The sequence below is a fragment of the Mercenaria mercenaria genome, chromosome 12 (assembly GCF_021730395.1).
Source record: "Mercenaria mercenaria strain notata chromosome 12, MADL_Memer_1, whole genome shotgun sequence".
Taxonomy (NCBI): domain Eukaryota; kingdom Metazoa; phylum Mollusca; class Bivalvia; order Venerida; family Veneridae; genus Mercenaria; species Mercenaria mercenaria.
Window position 1 is genome coordinate 28,586,423 of NC_069372.1, and position 20,300 is coordinate 28,606,722.

Genomic DNA, 20,300 nt, shown 5'->3' on the forward strand with positions numbered 1-20,300 from the left:
CTAGATTTTATACAGCCAAACATTTTGACAATGTTTCATTAAGATTGGGCTAAAATTGTGACATCTTGTGTTACCAGTCAAACTGTTGACGACGCAAGACACACAATGGACACGGTGATCACAATAGCTCATCTTGGGCACTTTGTGCTCAGGTGACCTAAATGGCAAACCAGATGCACACAAATGAGGTCATTCTTTGTCATTTACTTAAATGATTCCCAAAATACTGCTCTTGCATTTGCAACTATATGACCCAGGAGATTTTAATGACTTTACATGGCTATGACATGACATAAATGCAAAACATTCTAGATATAACAACACTCTGCTACAATTGTCACATTATTTAAGATACATTCATTTTACCTGACGTTATCCATGCATTTATTATAAATAATCTTAAAGTAATATCTCCCCTAGTTAATGTGCCATGTAGAAGCAACAGCAAATACTCACCATGGGGATTTTTCTCTAACAATGGTTTCAGTATGACACCGACTGCCCTTGACCTTGCCTCTGTCCAAGTTCCTTGAACATCCATAAAGCAATTCATGAGGAGGCGTCTTCTTTTAAGTCATTTATTTTGTTGGGTTTAACGTTGCACTGACACAATTATAGATCATATGGCGACTTTCCAGCTTTGATGGTGGAGGAAGACCCCAGGTGCCCCTATGTGCATTATTTCATCACGGGGGGGGGGCGGGGTGCACCTGGGTAGAACCACCAACCTTCCGTAAGCCAGCTGGATGGCTTCCTCACATGAAGAATTCAACACCGCAGGCGAGTCTCAGGCTCGAACCCTGAACATCGATAAGGGGCATGTGATTTGAAGTCAGCGACCTTAACCACTTGGCCACGGAGGCTGCCTCTTCTTTTAAGGTTTTTCTATTTTTAGCTCTAGCAGAACTAAAGTGCTGTCATGCGGAATCATTTGAAAAACAAGAGCTTCTAATGACATTTCAAACCCTTCTACATAAAACTACTCTGCATATAAAGGTGTAAGCAAAGATTTCTTACATAAAAAAAGAAGCAAGTGTAAATTAATTATGAAATCTGTCCACTGTAAGCAAGAATTATGTAACTTACCATATAAGGTCATCCCATGACACCAAACTTGTACTGAGTTTGAAAGCATTCAGCTAGATAGTTTCTGAGAAACCTGCTTACATACAAAACTTTCATAAAACATTCTAAGTCAAAAATGGCCACATTGTTTACAAAATGCAAGTCAGGGTTATGTAACTTGTCCTATGAGATCTTCTCATAATGCCAAAACTCTGTGCAGTTTGAAACGATTTGGTTTTAACAATATTTTATTCAACAAATAGCATGTAATTACAAACATGTTACAAAAGCAAGGGATCGAATAGTAAGCTAATAAGCTTTTTTAGAAACTCTGAAAAGATTTGGTCCCAGTAGTTTCTGAAAAACGAGTTTACACTGAAAACTGCAGATGAAAGGGTAACAACAACAGCCCTAGTAGTTGAAACTTTCAGTCAAGCTTAAATCATTAGGTTGATGCAAAGATGTTTGTGGTCATGTTGGGCAGACATCCATCAAGCATTTCATGACAGTCATTTAAATGTTTTTTCTACTTTCAGTTCTGGTGGCCTCTTAGTTCTGTCAAGGGAATGTTTTTCATCAACTTGAGGGAAGTCCTTTCAAAGATGCTACTGACAAAGTTTGATGAACATGAGAAGTCATTTCAAGCTTTTTTTTTCTATTTTCACCTCTGGCAACTTTCAACTGCGGTCAAGTGAAATCTGATCATCTGGACAAACTTGAGGCAGATCAATGCCAAGTCATCTTCAAGGATGGAACATTCAACTCGTACTTCATAATAGGAGTTTAGAACATGTAGGCCCGACAGGAACCCAATGCTGAAACTTAACTTTCAGTTTTGACCTTGACCTTCAGCAAGTGCACCTTGAACATCAGTTCTGTGCATGATCTTGAAGTTTTTAGATAAAAACATGAACATATCTTAAAATATACAAACTAGATTTTTGTATAATATAGTTTACTGTCAAAGAAAAGCATTTCAATGAAGTGCAACTCTATAAACAATACAAATAATACTTCCTATAATGCCATCATGATTTTCTTAACAATTTAGTTGAACATCGTTTTGTATCATCATCATCATCATCATCATCATCATCATAAATGACTTTTATAGAGAGGGAGCATGTGTCACAGCATACTATATCAAATTTTAGTTTAACATCTACACCTGTTAAAATATAGCTCCCGCCACACCTACAATTATAGGTATAACCGATCTCATCATCTGTAAGGGGAGGTAATTCTGTCACATGTGCTCTTTCATTTTCTTGTTGTTTACCTGGCAAACCAGTTTCATCTTTTTCTGAACATTCAACCCTTCCCTCTGTCAAATTATAACTTTCCCTATTTTCATAACTTTCTTCCCCAATTAAACCTGCAGTATGATCATTACCAACTGCCATAGCACAGTTATCTCCCTTGCTCAAACCGGATTCAGCATCAACATTTTCTGCTTTTTGCAAAACCCCCTCACTTATGTCAGTACCACATGCCTCAATTTTTTCAAATTCCTCAAAGTCCACAGTATCTTGTATGGGATAAGTCTGAGCTAAACACCTTTCTTTCCACTTGGCATCGTACTGTTCTCGCAACCTAGAATCCCTCAATATTGTCCAAGCATTGTTTATTTTTATAAATTTCTCCCGATACCTGTCACCACTCTGACTGGGTGTTGCTTTGTCTGGATGGTGCTTTAAAGCAAGAACTTGATATGACTTTTTCAATTCTTGCATAGAAGCTGTCTCATTGCAGTTTAATATTCTGTATAGATTTTCCATTTTACTAAATCTCCATTTTCATTTTATTAATGTTCATCAATAAATCTACTACTGCATTTTACTAAAGAACGTATTTTTCCAAAGATTCCATCTCATCATAAATTTCATCTGATGTTAATGTTATTTCTTTACTTAAAATGTGAATGAAATTCTTGAACTATTTACATTTACAGGTATGACTATGTTCTAGAGAACAATTTCAAGTATTTTTACATTGTCTGGTTTCACTTCATAAGGAATAGTGTCATATGGTAGACTATCATTTCCACTGTGTTAATTATCACCTTACACATCAGCTGAAACAGAAAGAAGACTATTACTACCAAACATCAGCTGAAACAGAGAGTAAACTATTACTACCAAACATCAGCTGAAACAAAAAGAAAACTATTACTACCAAACAACAGCTGAAACAGAGAGTAAACTATTACTACCAAACATCAGCTGAACAAAAAGAAAACTATTACTACCAAACAACAGCTGAAACAGAAAGAAGACTATTACTACCAAACAACAGCTGAAACTGAGAGTAAACTATTACTACCAAACATCAGCTGAAACAGAGAGAAGACTATTACTACCAAACATCAGCTGAAACAGAAAGAAGACTATTACTACCAAACATCAGCTGAAACAGAAAGAAGACTATTTCTACCAAACATCAGCTGAAACAGAAAGTAGACTATTACTACCAAACATCAGCTGAAACAGAGAGAAGACTATTACTACCAAACATCAGCCGAAACAAAAAGAAGACTATTACTACCAAACATCAGCCCAAACAGAAAGAAGACTATTACTACCAAACATCAGCTGAAACAGAGAGAAGACTATCACTACCAAACATCAGCTGAAACCAAAAGAAGACTATTACTACCAAACATCAGCTGAAACAGAGAGAAGAGTATTACTACCAAACATCAGCTGAAACAAAAGAAGACTATTACTACCAAACATCAGCTGAAACAGAAAGAAGACAATTACTACCAAACATCAGTTGAAACAAAAAGAAGACTATTACTACCAAACATCAGCTGAAACGGAAAGAAGTCTATTACTACCAAACATCAGCTGAAACGGAGAGAAGACTATTACTACCAAACATCAGCTGAAATGGAAAGAAGTCTATTACTACCAAACATCAGCTGAAACGGAGAGAAGACTATTACTACCAAACATCAGCTGAAATGGAAAGAAGTCTATTACTACCAAACATCAGCTGAAACACAGAGAAGACTATTACTACCAAACATCAGCTGAAACAGAAAGAAGACTATTACTGCCAAACATCAGCTGAAACAGAAAGAAGACTATTACTACCAAACATCAGCTGAAATGGAGAGAAGACTATTACTACCAAACATCAGCTGAAACAGAAAGAAGACTATTACTACCAAACATCAGCTGAAATGGAGAGAAGACTATTACTACCAAACATCAGCTGAAACGGAAAGAAGTCTATTACTACCAAACATCAGCTGAAACGGAGAGAAGACTATTACTACCAAACATCAGCTGAAATGGAAAGAAGTCTATTACTACCAAACATCAGCTGAAACGGAGAGAAGACTATTACTACCAAACATCAGCTGAAATGGAAAGAAGTCTATTACTACCAAACATCAGCTGAAACACAGAGAAGACTATTACTACCAAACATCAGCTGAAACAGAAAGAAGACTATTACTGCCAAACATCAGCTGAAACAGAAAGAAGACTATTACTACCAAACATCAGCTGAAACAGAAAGAAGACTATTACTACCAAACACTTCCATTGTATTTTGTTACATTCTTCTTTTTTTTTAATTCCTTTTTCTTGATTACATGAACCCTATTGACCTTGAAATGTGGCCTTCTTGTCCAGTAATGATCTATACTGTATTGACTAAAGGCAATCCTCTCATCTGAGTAATCACTAGTGGACTGGCCTTTACTCAGTTGCTGAGGAAACATTAGGTGAGCAGGCGCATTTACCTCCTGACCCAGTATTAACTTATTATATAAGTGACGTCATTACGAATTAAAGCGGTTGTCACACACTTATTTTTGTAAAATAAATTGCCAAATATCGGAAAATGAAGTAATGACAAGATAAATAGAATAATAGGTTAGTGCCTAAGATGGAGAAAGTTTATCTGGCTCGGCTCCGGACGTTATCAGGTTCGCCTTCGGCTCACCCGATAACCTCCTCCACCTCGCCAGATAAACTTTCTCATCTACGGCACTAACCTATTATTCTCTATGTAACACTATTTCATCGTCTTAAATGTTTTTAGGAAACATATTAAATGTCCCGTAAATTACAAAAGCCCTAACAATCAAACGGCATTTATGTAGGAATAAAAAGCATTCAAAGTACTTTCCGAAAGCCATAATGTTGAATTCCTTAGGGAAGGCAGGGGGAAATGGTACCTCAAGGTCTAACATCTATCTGAAGAAAATCTAATTATGAACTGTAATTATGCTTAACAGTTGTCCATGCTATCAAGATGTTCTTTATAATCATTATTCTAATTAACATTTATTCAAAGCAAACCCAAAAATGTTGAAAATTAAGGAAATATTTTATTTATTTGTTCTTAAATACTTGTTACAAATACATCAATTATTCAAACTGAATTGCATATGTTTCATAATTCGTATGTCTACATTGGATATATTTTAGCTCACCTGAACTTGTATCTAAGTGTAGGCATATAACAGGATGATGTCACACCAAAAGCTACCGTCAACACACTGCTATCATATATTATCTTACTCCAGGGTTGTAAACCTTTCCACGGGTGGTAAACGCGCAATCCTATTCCCATTGGGAATACGCTTAAAATGGGTTGCGCGACTTCCGGTGCTGTTGTTGCGCATCAATATATACAAAATCGAGGTAGGTGGGTTTTTGTTTTTGTAAATAATGACACATTTATGAGTGTTTTCGAAAAAAGCAAAATGCTATTCGACACAAAAATGAATAAAGATCATATGTTTGAAATGCGAAATTATTAATTTAAGAATCAGCCCTGTTATCATGAAAACTCTGCTGGCTCGGTCTGTCAGAAAAGTTTGGAATCATAAAAATGCAAATTTTCTAACTCTTGTGCCTTCTTTCTGGAAATGTGACGCTTCTAATGATCAAACATGTGTATAACAGTCATGAATATTACATACACTTGAACGAAATGTTGCTTTAGGGGGAAAGATTGGCAAAAAACAATCGGGAATGGGGTTGCGCCCTGGGAATGGAGTTGCGCATATACAATTTATACATTATGATGTATACGAGCAACTCCATTCCCGGTGCGCAACCCCATTCCCGATGATTTTTTTCTCAATTATGTCCCTGTAAGCAGGATTTGAAGCAAATAATTTTGATATTCGTTACTATGTAACAGTTGAGTTATCATAAAAAGCATCAGATGTCTCAGATTAGGTATATGAGGTCAGAAACTTCCATTTTTGTTGATTTCATACTTTTTTCACACTTCGTGTCACCAGAGTTTTTGTGATAATAGAGCCGAATCATAAATTACAAACCAGATATTTTATATATACGATGTATCATCATATTTGTGTCGAATAGCATTTTCCTTTTTTCGAGAAAAAATATTCTTGTCTCATACGAAGCAAAATCATGACTTCACATATCTCAATTTCGTATATTTTTACGCGCAACACCAGCACCGGAAGTCGCGCAACCCATTTTAAGTGTATTCCCGGAGGGAATTGGGTTGCGCGTTTACCACCCGTGCTTTCCAAAAATCACAATGAAAATTAATCCCCCAAGATGGTACCAATCAACCCTATGGCTCATGTACTAAAAGTATAATGACATTTATTGAAAATGTATTCAGATTTGCACTAGAAGAAACTTGCTATGAATTCAAATGAAAAACAAAGAAACAGAACATTATCCCTGTTTGTTTATATAACATGCTTATGATTAATAAATACATACAATGTACTGTCTGATTTATGACTGCAGTCATTATTTCTGTCTTGCAAGTTTTTTTATTAGAAATATCATAAAATGTTAGGTTCTGCATAAAGACTGTATTGCACACTATGTAGTAAACAATGCAGTAACTTACAAAAGAGACATTTTATAACCAAAAACCATGGAATATACCTTTTTTTTGTTCTTGACAAAGGTGTGCAATGTGCAAAATGCACCCTGTCCCATTTTTAACAGTACCCTGCCCTTTTAAGAGCTCTCGAAAAATCCCTATAAATGCACATCTTTCTGTTTAAAAGAGTCTGTTGATAGTTGAAAGTTGATATATGGTGAATATGAGATTGTGTTGTTAATAAGCATGCTAATTTAATTTTGTATCATCATCGATAAAAAGACTTAAAATTATTATTCATTTATTTGTTATAAGAAAATATAAAATACAAAAGATATGACATTTACATAGATAGTAAGTGTAACAAGTATTTTGTTGTTTATTTTATACACATATCCCTCCTTTATGCAAACAAAACAGACCACGGCTTCAAAAAACAAGAGGACCATGATGGTCCTGAATCGCTCACCTATCCCCACATGACCCAGTGTTGAACTGAGTATGACGTCATTATTTCTATTATTTGACATAGTGACCTAGTTTTTGAGCACATGTGACCTAGATATCATCAAGATAAAAAATTCTGATCAATTTTCATGAAGATCCATTGAAAAATATGGCCTCTAGAGAGGTCACAAGGTTTTTCTATTATTTGACCTAATGGCCTAGTTTTTGAAGGCACGTGACCCACTTTTAAACTTGACCTAGATATCATCAAGGTGAACATTCTCACCAATTTTCATGAAGATCTCCTGAAAAATATGGCCTCTAGAGAGGTCACAAGGTTTTTCTATTTTTCGACCTACTGACCTAGTTTTTGACCGCACATGACCCAGTTACAAACCTGATCTAGATATCATCAAGCTGAACATTCTCACCAATTTTCATGAAGATCCGTTGAGAAATATGGCCTCTAGAGAGGTCACAAGGTTTTTTCTATTTTTAGACCTACTGACCTAGTTTTTAACCCCACGTGACCCAGTTTCGAACTTGACTTAGATATTATCAAGGTGAACATTCTGACCAATAATCATGAAGATCTCATGAAAAATATGGCCTCTAGAGAGGTCACAAGGTTTTTCTATTTTTAGATCTACTGACCTAGTTTTTAAACCCACGTGACCCAGTATGGAACCTGACCTAGATATCTTCAAGGTAAACACCCTGACCAATTTTCATGAAGATCCATTGAAAAATATCGCCTCTAGAGAGGTCACAAGGTTTTCCTATTTTTAGACCTACTGACCTAGTTTTTGACCGCACGTGACCCAGTTTCGAACTTGACCTAGATATCATCAAGATGAACATTCTGACCAATTTTCATGAAGATCCATTGAGAAATATGGCCTCTAGAGAGGTCACAAGGTTTTTCTATTTTTAGATCTATTGACCTAGTTTTTGACCCCACATGAACCAGTTTCGAACTTGACCTAGATATCATCAAGGTGAACATTCTGACCAATATTCATGAAGATCTCATGAAAAATATGGCCTCTAGAGAGGTCACAAGGTTTTTCTATTTTTAGATCTACTGACCTAGTTTTTAAACCACGTGACCCAGTTTCGAACTTGACCTAGATATCATCAAGGTGAACATTCTGACCAATTTTCATGAAGATCCATTGAGAAATATGGCCTCTAGAGAGGTCACAAGGTTTTTCTATTTTTAGATCTACTGACCTAGTTTTTGACCCCACATGAACCAGTTTCGAACTTGACCTAGATATCATCAAGGTGAACATTCTGACCAATATTCATGAAGATCTCATGAAAAATATGGCCTCTAGAGAGGTCACAAGGTTTTTCTATTTTTAGATCTACTGACCTAGTTTTTAACCCCACGTGACCCAGTTTCGAACTTGACCTAGATATCATCAAGGTGAACATTCTGACCAATTTTCATGAAGATCCATTGAGAAATATGGCCTCTAGAGAGGTCACAAGGTTTTTCTATTTTTAGACCTAATGACCTAGTTTTTGACCCTACGTGACCCAGTTTCGAACTTGACCTAGATATCATCAAGGTAAACATTCTGACCAATATTCATAAAGATATCATGAAAAATATGGCCTCTAGAGAGGTCACAAGGTTTTTCTATTTTTAGACCTACTGACCTAGTTTTTGAACCCACGTCACCCAGTTTCGAACTTGACCTAGATATCATCAAGGTGAACATTCTGACCAATTTTCATGAAGATCTTATGAAATATATGGCCTCTAGAGAGGTCACAAGGTTTTTCTATTTTTAGACCTACTGACCTAGTTTTTGATGGCACGTGACCCAGTTTCGAACTTGACCTAGATATCATCAAGATGAACATTCTGACCAACTTTCATAAAGATCCCATGAAAAATGTGACCTCTAGAGTGGTCACAAGCAAAAGTTTACGGACGCACGGACGGACGACGGACGACGGACACTGCGCGATCACAAAAGCTCACCTTGTCACTTTGTGACAGGTGAGCTAAAAATGGATTTGCTCCAAAATTTTGAAAGTGGCTAAACTGGTGGCTCCAACTTTTAAAATCACAGCGGACCCCCTGAGATCATAATATAAATCAATATATCACCTGTAAATTTATATATCAAAACATCTTTTAATCAATATATCATTCGCTTCATAACCGTTATTTTCTAATGCAAATTATTTCTGCAAAGATTTCAATGATGGAGACAGAACAAAAAACTATAAATTTTCATTTTATGATAAAAAAATGTTTGTCATGATGCGTTTGTAAAATAAACTGCATTAGCATATCTGTATTATACTACATATGTTTAACAGTTTCAAATGCTATAAATATGTCAAAATATAACTTATTCAACTAATAATGTCGTAATTCTTCTCCTTTCTTTTCCGAGGTGAAAGTCACGATTGACTCGTTTACAACATCGTCATTCAGTTTCAGCAGCTTCTTAGTAATGAATAGCATCTCTCTGTCAGCATCAATCATGGCACTTGTTAAAATAAATGATGGAAAAGTACCAGTCAACATCAAAATGCTTCCGGTGAACTGAAAGAAAGGCAGAGAAACGAATTGTCGACTTATTTTTGCATTTTCTGGGGTATATTATAATCCTGAAGTCCTTCACTTGTATAGTTCTTTGAAAATATGTCCCCTAAGGCAAAATTTGCAGCGTTCGAAGTTGAAATTACCTTCACAAATATGCTGGTGTAAACAAAAATAAACCCCGGATGTGCGTTTTATGGTGCGGATTTGACTGTGAATTTTTTTAAAACAATTTTACTTACTTACTTACTGTTGACTTATTTTTGCATATTCTGGGGGTTATTATTATATTGATTAAAAGATGTGCTGATATATAAATTTACAGGTGATATATTGATTTATATATGATCTGTTAATTACTGTGTGTGCTCTACCTGGTATTGGGCTACATAGAACATCCACCTATTACAATACCAGTGTAGTGGGAACATAGTTAAGGTTAGTTAGGTCACTGTAAGAGGTCACAGGAGAACCAGCCAATCGGAGAGGAGGTTTCCTATCACATGGCCAGGAGGACCAATCACCGACGAGCAGCATCGCTTCACGACCAGACTCCATTGTATCAAGTTGTATATTCTGTAGATCCACCAAAATCCAGGGCCATCTTGGGTAGTAAGTGACCTGTATTATATTTATATCTGCCTGTTAGGGTTAGGAACCTTTTCTGCCTCTAATAGGAGTGTCAACTCCTGTATAGTGAAGGCCATTTTCGCTATATTGGTGTCAGAATTAATCACGAACATCTCGCCTGGAAATTTCCTAGTAGGTCCCTGTCCGTTACGTAGTAAAAGGCAAAAGCCTTCGAACTGTCCCTTCGGCCAAGTTTTTTCTGAACAGGATTCCTGGGTAGGATTAGTAAAGGTTATTTCTATAATTTCTAGCCCGGTTTAAACAGCCTGCGGAATGTCAAAAAAACAGGGAAATTCGCCATAAGGCTCAAACGGCTATTCTTTTAGGTTTATATCGAGTTGGTTTGAACATTCTTTCAGTGGATTAAATTTTCCAGGACAAAAGAAATTGTTTTGTCATATTTTTCAGAAGTTTAGGCCTCGCGCACGGAAAACGCGCCAAACCGAAAGTACTTTCATTTTACGCCGGAAGTTCCGGTAACAACAACAACAACAGACTGGTGAATTGGAATTTTTCAAAATTATTCAAAAAGTTATTTCATACCATTCTATTCAATTCAAGGATAAAAAGACAGTAAGTGTCCTGTTTCTTTTGGTTCATTTGTGGAAGGTATCCTTCCCTGTACATTTATTATCTTATTGCTTTTACATCAAAGGCCAAAAGAATAAAAATTAGAGAGGGTGTAGGGATATTGTCTGTTATTGAGGTTTTCACAATTCAAGAAAACAGATAGCAAAACTGAGTATTTCAATTTACAGTTCTGATATATCAGCTTTATACTTTCTACATCTAAGGTTATGGCTGAGAAAGTAAGTACCCCTTGCAGCAATACAAAATCCACAGGTAACTCGGGTGGGGCTGGGCCTCAATTGGGATTTTACCAGCCTATGTGGGGATAAGGGTGGCCTTCACCGGGAGGGGTAGCCCCTCACACACCGGACATGAGGGCCAACTGGGGGTTTGGATATTGGTCCTCAGGGGCGTTATCCCCATTCATACCAGGCATTACAGCCAATAGGCAATTAGAATATTTTCCCCCAGAGGTAGAATCCCCTCACACACTAGGCGTGACGACAGAAGAGGGGCATGGGTGTTCATCACCAAAAACAGTAGCCCACCACACACCATGCAAGACGACCTGTGATACGCCGCCTGTGACACCAGTGCCGGCTGCATCTCCAGGTCTCGAGCCAATCATGCTAATAACCTCCCTTATCTCTCAGAAACACATGTTGGGTATCCCGTGCCTTCTCCTGTAACTCCCCATGAGGCTAACTGTTCCTACAATTCGCCTTTACGTAATGAAAGTTTATCTCAGAGACTACAAGTTCTGAAGGGTGAAAAGGAAGAACTAAAATACCAGAGGGATCGCCTCAAAAAGAAAGTAGATACCTTGACAGAGAAATGTGACACATATCGTGTTTGCCTGGAGTATCTGCTGACCTGTAGACGAATTCTAGAAAATGAAAAGAAGTCACTGAAAGACGAATCCTCGTGGTGAAAGAAATATTCCGATGACATTGTTGAGTCTAGTTTAAAGAAATCTAAGGCAGATGATGAAATCATAGGAGCCCTTAAGTCAGAAATTAATCTGCTAAGGGAGGTAGCCTCCTCACACCTCTCCAAATCCGAGATTTCCCCTGAAATGTGTGAGGTAAGTACCTCAACGGAATGGGGGGATTTGTCCTGTGATACTCTAGTTAAGGATCAGGGTAGTGTGCCATGTGTACCCCGGGTGCCAATAAAATCAGATGAAGACCTTGAACAAATCATTGGAGCCCTCAAGTCAGAAATTAATCTCCTAAGGGAGAGTGTGCTAAGGGAGGAAGCCTCCTCACACCTCTCCAAATCCAAGATTTCCCCTGAAATGTGTGAGGTAAGTACCTCAACGGAATGGGGGGATTTGTCCTGTGATACTCTAGTTAAGGATCGGGGTAGTGTGCCATGTGTTCCCCGGGTTCCAATAAAATCAGATAAAGACCTCGAACAGTTCTTTAACCTTATGGACTTTGCAGAGCAGGATTTGTCCCAAGTTACTGAATACAAATTATCAAGTTCTTTTAGAAGTGGGGAGATAGTGCTCTCGTGCTGGGAGAATGTCTGAAACCTTGGGGAGAGCAGGCAAATAGCTCTGGGGCTGTTAGTTCTTTATTGAGTCTAGATTCATGTCTTGAGGGAATCAGTGACGAGTCTCCGCAGAGGAGCAGTACACTGACCAGTAACCAGCTTGATAACTCTGCATCAGATAATGGGGGGGGAGTAATATTGCTGACAGCACTAAATTGAGTTATGCTAGTAGGCCTGGTGGGAATAACACAATACTGATTCCCAACAAGTTAATTTGTGAAGGAGACCATTCACAATCAGAGACTGTACCCACTCATGATCTTAGCACTATGTGTGTTGGTGCAGATACTGTACTTAACCTTTCTCTGAGTGCCTCCTGTAATTTAGAAAATACGGCTACCGTATTAACCCTTAATGCCAGCACCCAATGCAATATGGACGGTAATACAAATACTGTATCTACCATTCTGTCCAATGCCATGTGCAATATAGACAATGCGGATACCGTAGTAAACCACCAGTCTAGCGCCCCATATGAATTGGACAGTGTTACGGATATTGTACCTACCTTTCCTTCCAACGCCATGTGCACTATTAACTACACCCGTACCGTATCGGCCGCTAACACTAGCGCCCTATATCATAAAGCAGATACCGTACTTACCATATCTTTGGATGCCCCAGAAATATGGTTACCATAGTCACTCCTGTTTCTAGCACTCCATGTGTTCTGTACAATAAAAGCAGATAATGTATGTAACACTTCTCCTAGTTCCATGTGTGCTATAGACAACAAGGATGCTACATTCATCCCCAACTCTAGCACCCCATGTGATTTACTCATTAGTACTGATACAGTATCTACTTATCCCCCAAGAGCCTTGTTCAATTTAAACAATATGGAAACCGTATTCTCTCCTGATCCTAACGTCCAGTTAGCTTTGCACAAAAACATGAACATTGTAAATACCCCGATTGCAACCACCCTGTGCAAATTAAACACTATGGGTACTCAATTAGCTCCAGTGTCTGAGTGCCCTGCAGATTGTGACAATAACAAAGATATGGCTTTTAGGGAGCAGTTATCCGCTAATGTTCTTGAGCACAATACTGTGACTCATTTTAATACTGGCCTGTATATGGTAATTCAAGAAGATAATTATGGGAACTGCCTCACAATAAGATATCCTATAAGTGAAATTGATGTATCTCTGGTAGCTAAAGGCAAAAGGCAAAATGGTACATCAGATGTGCCCAACTCGGAGACTGGTTTTTGCAGGAGTAACTCTTTTGATGGCAAATCTGTGACTTCAGACTCTAGGGGTGAAGGCCATGACCAATTTCTTCCACTAAACTCCCCGTCAAGTTTGTGCCAAACTAAAGCCCAGTTCAATACAAAGTCATCTGGACCTCAAGTGGCATCTGGGGAACCTAAGGTCATAGATGAATCGGGAATATTAGAAAATATTGTTACTAAAGGTCAAGGCATCGCTGGAAAGCTCAGAGGCCATTGTATTCCAAAGGTTTGCGGACCTGATACTAGAAGCTATGTTCAATATCAAGAGCTTGGTAGGGTATTGCCCTTCAATCATTCTGGGGAATTGCCGCCTTATCATGATGGGGAACCAACAGTTAGTTTATTCCTATCTGACTTTGCCCATGAGGGTTCACTTGCTTGGGGGTTGCCACCACCAGCAACCTTGTCATTGTACTCCGTACCACCCCCTCCCTCAGGGTTCCCTTTTCCTGTAATCAACCAGAGTGCCTGTACATTAAGGCATTCTCCAGGGCAGCAACTATGGAACAAGTATGGGTTTAGCGATTCTTGCTCTTGGTCACAAATTATAGTGTCCTTGTCTGGGAATCTGTGTCCTACACCTCCGTTTTACTCACCCCTTGATTCAGAGATAGAAGGTTTGTACAACACTTTCCGTTCACAATCTGGGGGAATAATGTTGAATTCTGACAGGTACAGTAAGGGCCTCAATACCTCTGCCACAACAGTTTTACATCATTGTGGAAATACTGAAAGAGAGGTTTTTGGTGTAGGGGTCTCTGGGATGTGTTCAGGACTCCTGTTCAGACGGGCAAAACAGTAGGGACATGGTGTGCCAGAGTCTCACTTGTGGGTCTGATTGTAGTTTGGTGTCACCTGCTAACATTCCTAGTGTGAGACCAAAGTCTGTGCAGCCTTTATTTAACCACAGCATCCTTTGGGCTGTAGCACAAATCTCTTCCAGATGGGGATGGGGATTCCGGGATCTGTCACGGGACCGGTCTGGTCTAAGCAACAGAGATCCTTGGGCTACGGGCCTGGAGAAAGGGACTCCGGGTCACGGATCGCCTGCTTCAGATCCTTTTTCCTATACGGGTTAGTAGAGGCAATGCCTTGTCCTTCATTAGATGCAGAAACTGCGTCTCTCTTCATGGGGTCTCCCCAGCCTCCTGGTATCTCAAGTTTATCCTTGTTCTAGATGTAGAAATTGTCCATCTGCTCAGTGCACCCCATGCCTCCTGGGCATCCCAGGTTTATCCTTGGAATAACTTGTCCTGATACTGACAAGTTATAAACTATTTCCATAGAGAAAAACTCTATCGGGTCTCTTTAAACCTTAATGCAGAATGGTCCAAACTTTAGACAGCTTTGCTTCTTAGGATTAATATGGGTGTCCCATGATCTTTAATGAGGTATTTTAATGATCTGAATGTTTTGCTAGGTACATTTTGTGTTATGTCCTGGTTTCAGAATTGCAGTATGGGTATAACATGGTACACCTTGATATGACAGTTGTTCCGCTGGGTATCCCAGCACCTTAATGATTTATTATGCCTCTCCGGGCAACCTTAAAGTTATAAACTGATGTAAGTATGTGTAATTCCTGGTATGCATTAGTATCAGTATAATGGTTCTTCCCCTGGGTATCCCAGGACCTTAATAATTTGTTACCCAGAAAATTATGAACTTAGGTCAGTATGGGGATCCCATGACCTTAATTCCTGTTATTATAAGAGATGTCCGGAATAACTACTTCTAAATGGTAATAAATCTCCTTCGGGGGAATCTCGTCAATGATTTCAGAAGTCCTTGTTGTCTGGTCCGTTTTGCCTCCCAGGTCATCTCTTTACTGTGTGATTCACACGGACCCTGGTGACCCATTTTATAGAACGTGGGGGGGGGGGGGGGGAGTATAGTGGGAACATAGTTAAGGTAAGTTAGGTCACTGTAAGAGGTCACAGGAGAACCAGCCAATCGGAGAGGATTCCTATCACATGGCCAGGAGGACCAATCACCGATGAGCAGCATCGCTTCACAACCAGACTCCATTGTATCATGTTGTATACACAGCTCTCCACAAGCCCCGGTGGCCAGCGATTTCGCCGCCTGCTGACAGATGTACCGCCGACTACTTTTCTCAAACTGAACAAAAAATGAACTTTAAAATATAAAATAATAACCCGAAATTAATTGTCGAATGAAAACGTAAACAAACCACTACTATTACGGGCCTACCATTACTTTATACATGTGTATTCCAACATTTAAACTACGTTATTTTTGTATGCTGACGTCATATGGTTGTTGGTTTTCCAAGTCAGTGAATTGCGCAGGATCTTAGTGCATCTATTTTTAATCAGTCTCACCATGTGACGAGCACTGACGAATAGTTTAGCAATATGAGCAGACACCTGTGGGTTTTCCCGCTTTCTTTATTTATCCGATCCAATGCATCCGTACATTTCCGCAATCTTTGCAAAATTAAATAGCAAACCTGTACTGTAAGTAACTAAGTAGAATTGATAAATTAATTTTTAGTCTTGTTAGTTTCCATTCAGCCTGTTCTGACCGCTTGTAGCGTTATTTTAACTGGCACGATGCACTGCGAAAAATCAAAGAGCTATAAAAAATTTTTTTATACTTCTTTGGAAAAATGTTTCGTACGCCGTTGCTCGCATCGCATGCTGTGAGTAAACGGTTTGCATGTGGGCTTGGAAGTAAAATTTTTCTGAAAGATTACTCACTTGCCCAAAAGACGGTCAATCATTGATAAAGAAATATTTTTGAAACAAAAAATACGGACCTAGAAGCAGTAGATCTACACGTCAAAATGCTCATGATCGCCTTTCTAATGGCTCATTGTTACAGGGGGAAAAAATGGGAATTACTTTTTTGGCATTTTTTTTTTCTTCTCAGAATACATTATCACTGTATGGCTCATGGCCTAGATATATATAATCCCCCTATGTGCCAAGGCTGTGAATAAAGACTGTGATGCCGAAACATTTTTGACAGATTTTTTGACGATATATAATGACTCTGGTTTAGAGTGAGGGTATGACTCTGATTTTTACGTGATGTCACAAATACATTTTTCAGAGAAATTATGTTTTTATGTCTTTTTTGTATAAAAAAATATAGGTAGACAAAGCTAAGAAAAAACACCCAAAAATACACCAGATTGCACCATTTTAAACCTTCAATTTCAAAATTTTCAGGGGGAGGACCCCCGGACCCACCGCTCACATTCCGCTGGCTACTTTTCTTTCATCACTGACTACTTCAGACTTTAGGGAGAGCCCTGTGTATATTCTGTAGATCCACCGAAATCCAGCGCCATCTTGGGTAGTAAGTGACCTGTATCGTATTTATATCTGCCTGTTAGGGTTAGGAACCTTTTCTGCCTCTAATAGGAGTGTCAACTCCTGTATAGCGAAGGCCATTTTCGCTATACCAGCTAGATGCCTGGAAACAGGCCCTTCCCCAGCCGCATAAGGCGCCGCGCTACCGCGGCGCTTAAAACACGAAATATAGCTTCCCGCAGCGCTTAAATATCCCGCGTGGTGCCTCAATTATTAGCGCAGCGTCTTAAATCAGTAAGCGATTTCATCCCCGTGAGATACCTCAGGTAAAATCGATCGGGGTAGTTTATATCAATACACAGTGTAGCTAGCTGTTTACCGTGTACTGATACGGGTTTAAATACGACACGTGTTGATGAAAGTCTGTGTTTTCACAAGTTTGGGAACAGGAGTGATTGGAATATAATTAGTTAAGGATTATAATTAGTCTATGCAAAGAAATGGGATAACAGTTGGTGGCGGCATGCATGGGTAAGTTGATTGTTATCGAGTAATCAAATTAGCAGAGAAAGGCAACTGTATTAAAATGACAAGTGATTCTTTGACTGTTTGGAGTCTGAAATCATTGTTCCCGATGAACGGAAGCAAACTTTTTTCGAGGATGTTTAATTACTATTGTTTAAGTTGCTATTAATTTCTAAATATTAAACTTTATCTATTATGATATTTTTGTTTCACTTTTCTTTTGTATCTCTCAAAGTAAACATAAAAAGACCAAATGATACAAGTTTCAGTGGAATAACAAAATTTAGGGCAGGTTACCTAACCATCGTTCCTGGGAAAGACCAGTTCCAAATAAACTGCCTACTTTCTCACGTAAAGAACCGGGCTAGTCGGTAAAAGAGATTAATGAATTCTCTTCTGCTGTATTTCAAGGAAGTCAATAGTCTATTTCTATGCTAAATAAACATAATTTGATTTATTTAGAATCTCTATTTACTGAATATATTTACAGCATCATGTGTGGTCCAAAGAATTTTAGAAGAAAAAAAAAACAAGAAACTTATCAACAACAAAAAAGTTATGATTCATTTTGTCAAGTCATTGAAACATGTCATTGTAACTTATGTTTCATTTCAGGCTCTTTCATCACACTTCTCCCTTGAAGAAGACTGGGCGGTTATTGAATGGGCACAGGCGAAAGCCACCCTTACCACTGATGAACACTTTGAGCACAATGGAGTGGAGTATTGGTAATCTGTCCAAGTCTCACCCAAACCTGTGCAAAGTCGCTACAGTGGGACTGCTTCTACCAACCTCCACAGCTGGTGTGTATACATAAAATACATAGTTAAACTTGAAATACAGAACCAGTGCTTCTGTGTGTAAAAAAGCTGCAATGGTGTTGTTAACACCCAAAATATTTAACAGAAATACTGTTGCAATTCATTGTGCAGAAGAACACAAGATAAATGTCAAATCTTAGGAACTTTTACAATATAAATCCATCCTTGGTTATCCTTGCTCTGGGAAAATAACAAATACTTTTTTTTTGTACTTTCAGATTGTGAGAAAGGTTTCAGCAGTTGAATGTGTAAAGACCACCCACCATTCACCAGTGAGCCTGTAAGTGCTTAATGCCTTACTCATGGTGTCCATGCAGGGACAAAAAATGAATGACTTTAATTTCAGTGGTGCAGTAAAGGAATGGAACAGTGCCAAAGACAAGACACTTATATGTTGTTAGTGTTAGTACAAAAGAAGTGGAAGGACATATGTGTTGTTCGAAAATACTTATAAAAGAAGTGGACATCTGTGTAGTGTATATGATATATTGATGGTTATATGATTATGTGAAAATGTAGAAGTAATGAAATACATGTTGTTGTGTTTTTTTGCATATGGTATACTTAAAAAAGCACCATTTGGGTTCGATTTTTAAAAAAAAAAAATCAAACACGGGAGGGGAAACCCCTCCCGCACCCACCCCTTATCCCGCCACGCAAACTTTACCCCAGTGCCTTAAAAAATTTCTGGGGAAGGGCCTGCTGGAAACATTTCATTTTAACCTGTGGTTTTGATTTAAATTGTAATTTTAACAAATTTCATAAACAAAGTCTGTAAATTTGTAGACTGAAAAATCTATAGTTATGGACTGTCCATATATTTACTGAGTATCTGTAAAAACAACGAAATCCTAAACCTGTTGGAACCCCCATCTCACTCTTTTAATACACACTTTCAGGCCTTGACAGCTAATACTAACACAATCAAATTGTATACCTGTATACACAGCATGAAATGGATGTACCTAAACTGATTACATGGAATTCATAACAATAATGCAGAAACGTAACAACAGGTCTAATGTGGCAAATGGCGTATATATAACTAAGGGGAGTAACTTTCGCAGTCCTGTACGCGTAAATCAAGGATATAAATGGAAACGGATTCAAATTCCCTTTTTGGGTGGATTACTGTAAAACGGATTTTCCTTTCTCCCTGTACAAAAATGTGTTTTAAAAATTATATTTCCGTATTAAAAGTCTTATTTAAAAAGGTACTGTACTGTATATCAAAATTTATTCCAACTAAACATATCAGTGAGAAAAAGATCTCTGCCCTGGATAAACATGGAAATTAAAAGATTAATTTGAAAAAGAGATAAATTAGAGCTTTTTAGACTGCCTAAACATGCTGGAGTTGCACTTAAACATTTGATAAAACAAAAGATTAAAGCATCCTACAACACTTATTTAGAAAGTATCCTTGGCCTTAACAGTAACAATCCTGATCAAAACTCATTCTCTACAAAAAAAACAACATATTCTCACTAATTAAAAATGCTAGACAAGACACACAAGGTATTGCACCGCTATTAGATAATTCAAAGAACTATAAAATATATATGTATTTTATACTTCTTTGGATAATTCCAGTGGCTGTCTGAAATATGGTAACATTGACAAAGCAAACATACTTAATAACCAATTTCAATCTGTTTTCACTCCATTAAATCCCCTCTCTCTCGGACAGTCCTGTCTACATACTATCAGGGACAAACCGTGCGACTCAGAACTCCCCATTCATCTCAAAAGTAAGTATCCCA

General features: G+C 38.1%; 1 protein-coding gene across 2 annotated transcripts; it reads right to left on the reverse strand.

Moving 5' to 3' along the window:
* Nucleotides 1-1,272: 1,272 nt before the first annotated feature.
* Nucleotides 1,273-19,578, reverse strand: LOC123534356 (DPH4 homolog). Of its 2 annotated transcripts, XM_045316580.2 has the most exons (3): nucleotides 19,475-19,578; nucleotides 9,732-9,919; nucleotides 1,273-3,139 (listed from the first exon to the last, which is right to left on the reverse strand). In XM_045316580.2, exon 3 carries the CDS (start codon nucleotides 2,841-2,843, stop codon nucleotides 2,094-2,096), a length of 750 nt encoding a protein of 249 aa, XP_045172515.2. In that variant the 5' UTR covers nucleotides 2,844-3,139; nucleotides 9,732-9,919; nucleotides 19,475-19,578; the 3' UTR covers nucleotides 1,273-2,093. The 2 variants fall into 2 exon arrangements, with proteins under 2 accessions (XP_045172515.2, XP_045172513.2); XM_045316578.2 differs by lacking the exon at nucleotides 9,732-9,919 and having other exon boundaries at nucleotides 19,475-19,573.
* Between the last annotated feature and the right edge of the window lie 722 nt (nucleotides 19,579-20,300).